Raw genomic sequence first — 1,769 nt, 5'->3', positions numbered from 1 at the left:
ACGCCTCGTTCAAATTCGCCACTTTTCGTTATCGCGCTTGACCTGACGATAGCCGAAAGCAGCGCGTCGCTCTTGATTAACTTTTCCAAAATAATTCCAAAACATTCGATTAGCCTTGCGTCGTCCGCCTTCTTCAGAGCTTGAGTGAGAATTAAAAGCGATTCGTTAAGCAATTGACAGCTGGCGCCGTCCAATATAAACAAATTACAAACTGTCGCGTCAACCGCTTCGTTCGACAAGGGAAAATGGCAATCGAAGATCTCCACAAGACTTTCCAAAACTCTACTATACGCTAGAACATCCAATTCGTAATCGGAATCCTGACCAGTGCACTTTTGCGGCGTTAGAGGGCCCGGTAAGAACTCGAGGTATTCCAGGATTGTGCCTCGTAATCTTTTCAGACTGCTTTGACTCTTATGTGTCGACAGGTCTCGCAAAACCTCCAACAGTTGATGGCTTGCGTGTCTTTCACGAGTCTCTTCGAATCCCGATGAAGCTGCAAGGAAAGGCTAACTTGGCGGCATTATACGAAGAAGACGCGGATTTAATATATTTCTAATAAATTCGAAGACATGCTACGAGAGGTTTGGAGTTTGCGTGTAGGATTGAGAACGTAAGCAGCACTGATACTAGAATTTTAATTAACAGGCAATTGAATTTTTCAAGCAGCTAATGGCAATTATTTGCTTTCTATAGCAGCGCACTTGAATTCTATACTTCACTCTATTTCTTATGTGATTTTTTTTTTCTCTTTTCTGTCCCACGATTTAGCAAACGCTCATTTAACGCTCATCCATACGCACATCAAACAATGCCGTAATTCGAATAGCATTATAACATTATTGATTGCGATCGGTCGATCATCGTAATTATCAAAAGTCACACAACATGCAATGTACAAATAAAAGTAAAATTCAATTCGTTCGGTTGGCTTTGGTGAAATTCTAGTATCGGTACGTTTAACGGATAATTTTCCTTTCTCGACTGCACTCGCTTACCTGAATTATTAAGTGGCCCAATAGGATCAGAATTGAAGAGATTTGCATTATTCAAATTATTCGTCTGAGTGATGGATGATCCTAGGGAAGCATTGAAATCAGTTAGGTCCGACAGCAAGTCGGTATTTGACATTGCTGTAAGAATAATTTGCACTTAGTAAATCGGCCAAAGCCAATCGGATAAGTTTGCTAAAAGCGTTAACGAGTCGAATGAATGTCGAATTGAAAAATGATTTTTATTCATGTTCAGCTGACTATTGGTACTCACTTGCATTATTATTGCTATTGTTAATTATTTGGGGCTGATTGGTGAGTGGCTGCTGTGGTTGGGTCGCGTTAAAAAGATCGTTGCCGCTGGTGAAGCTGGTGTTGATCCTCGCGTTCATCGGCATTATCAGATTATCGGAGACGGGGCTGCCGACACTGGGTATCATCGGATTGATTAGAGACATTTGCGGTTGTTGCGTTATCGACATGCTCGAGTTGAAAGCCGAGGTGAAGTCGGCGAACTCGTCGCTCCCTCTGTTCTCTTTAGTTTTGGTGGATGGCGAGCTGAAGGCCGAGGTGAAGTCCCCGAAATCCGAGACGTTCTGGCCACTGGGTAGAGGCGCATAATTTTCCGCCCGGGGATTGAAGTCATCGTCCTCGTTGTTATCCGCGGGCCATTTGCTCGAGACTTTTAGAGATAATAAGCAAGGCTTCGTTAGCATCGGATGAAAACCACGTCAACCAATAACAACCATAATAATATTAAAAAAAAAAAAAAAAAAA

At 42.3% G+C, this 1,769-nt stretch overlaps 1 protein-coding gene across 1 annotated transcript in view; it reads right to left on the bottom strand.

Annotated features, from left to right (window-relative positions):
• The window catches only part of lqfR (clathrin interactor lqfR), a 13,480-nt gene that overhangs the window by 2,522 nt on the left and 9,189 nt on the right, over window positions 1-1,769 (bottom strand). The window contains exons 8-10 of the mRNA XM_011507364.1: window positions 1,267-1,696; window positions 999-1,133; window positions 48-496 (exon numbers count right to left, since the gene is read on the bottom strand). Of these exons, the coding sequence (XP_011505666.1) occupies window positions 48-496; window positions 999-1,133; window positions 1,267-1,696 (1,014 nt within the window). The remainder of the gene's footprint in view (window positions 1-47; window positions 497-998; window positions 1,134-1,266; window positions 1,697-1,769) is intronic.

The sequence above is a fragment of the Ceratosolen solmsi genome, unplaced genomic scaffold (genome assembly GCF_000503995.2).
Source record: "Ceratosolen solmsi marchali unplaced genomic scaffold, CerSol_1.0 scaffold6, whole genome shotgun sequence".
NCBI classification, from domain to species: domain Eukaryota; kingdom Metazoa; phylum Arthropoda; class Insecta; order Hymenoptera; family Agaonidae; genus Ceratosolen; species Ceratosolen solmsi.
This window is presented reverse-complemented; position numbering and strand designations above follow the sequence as displayed.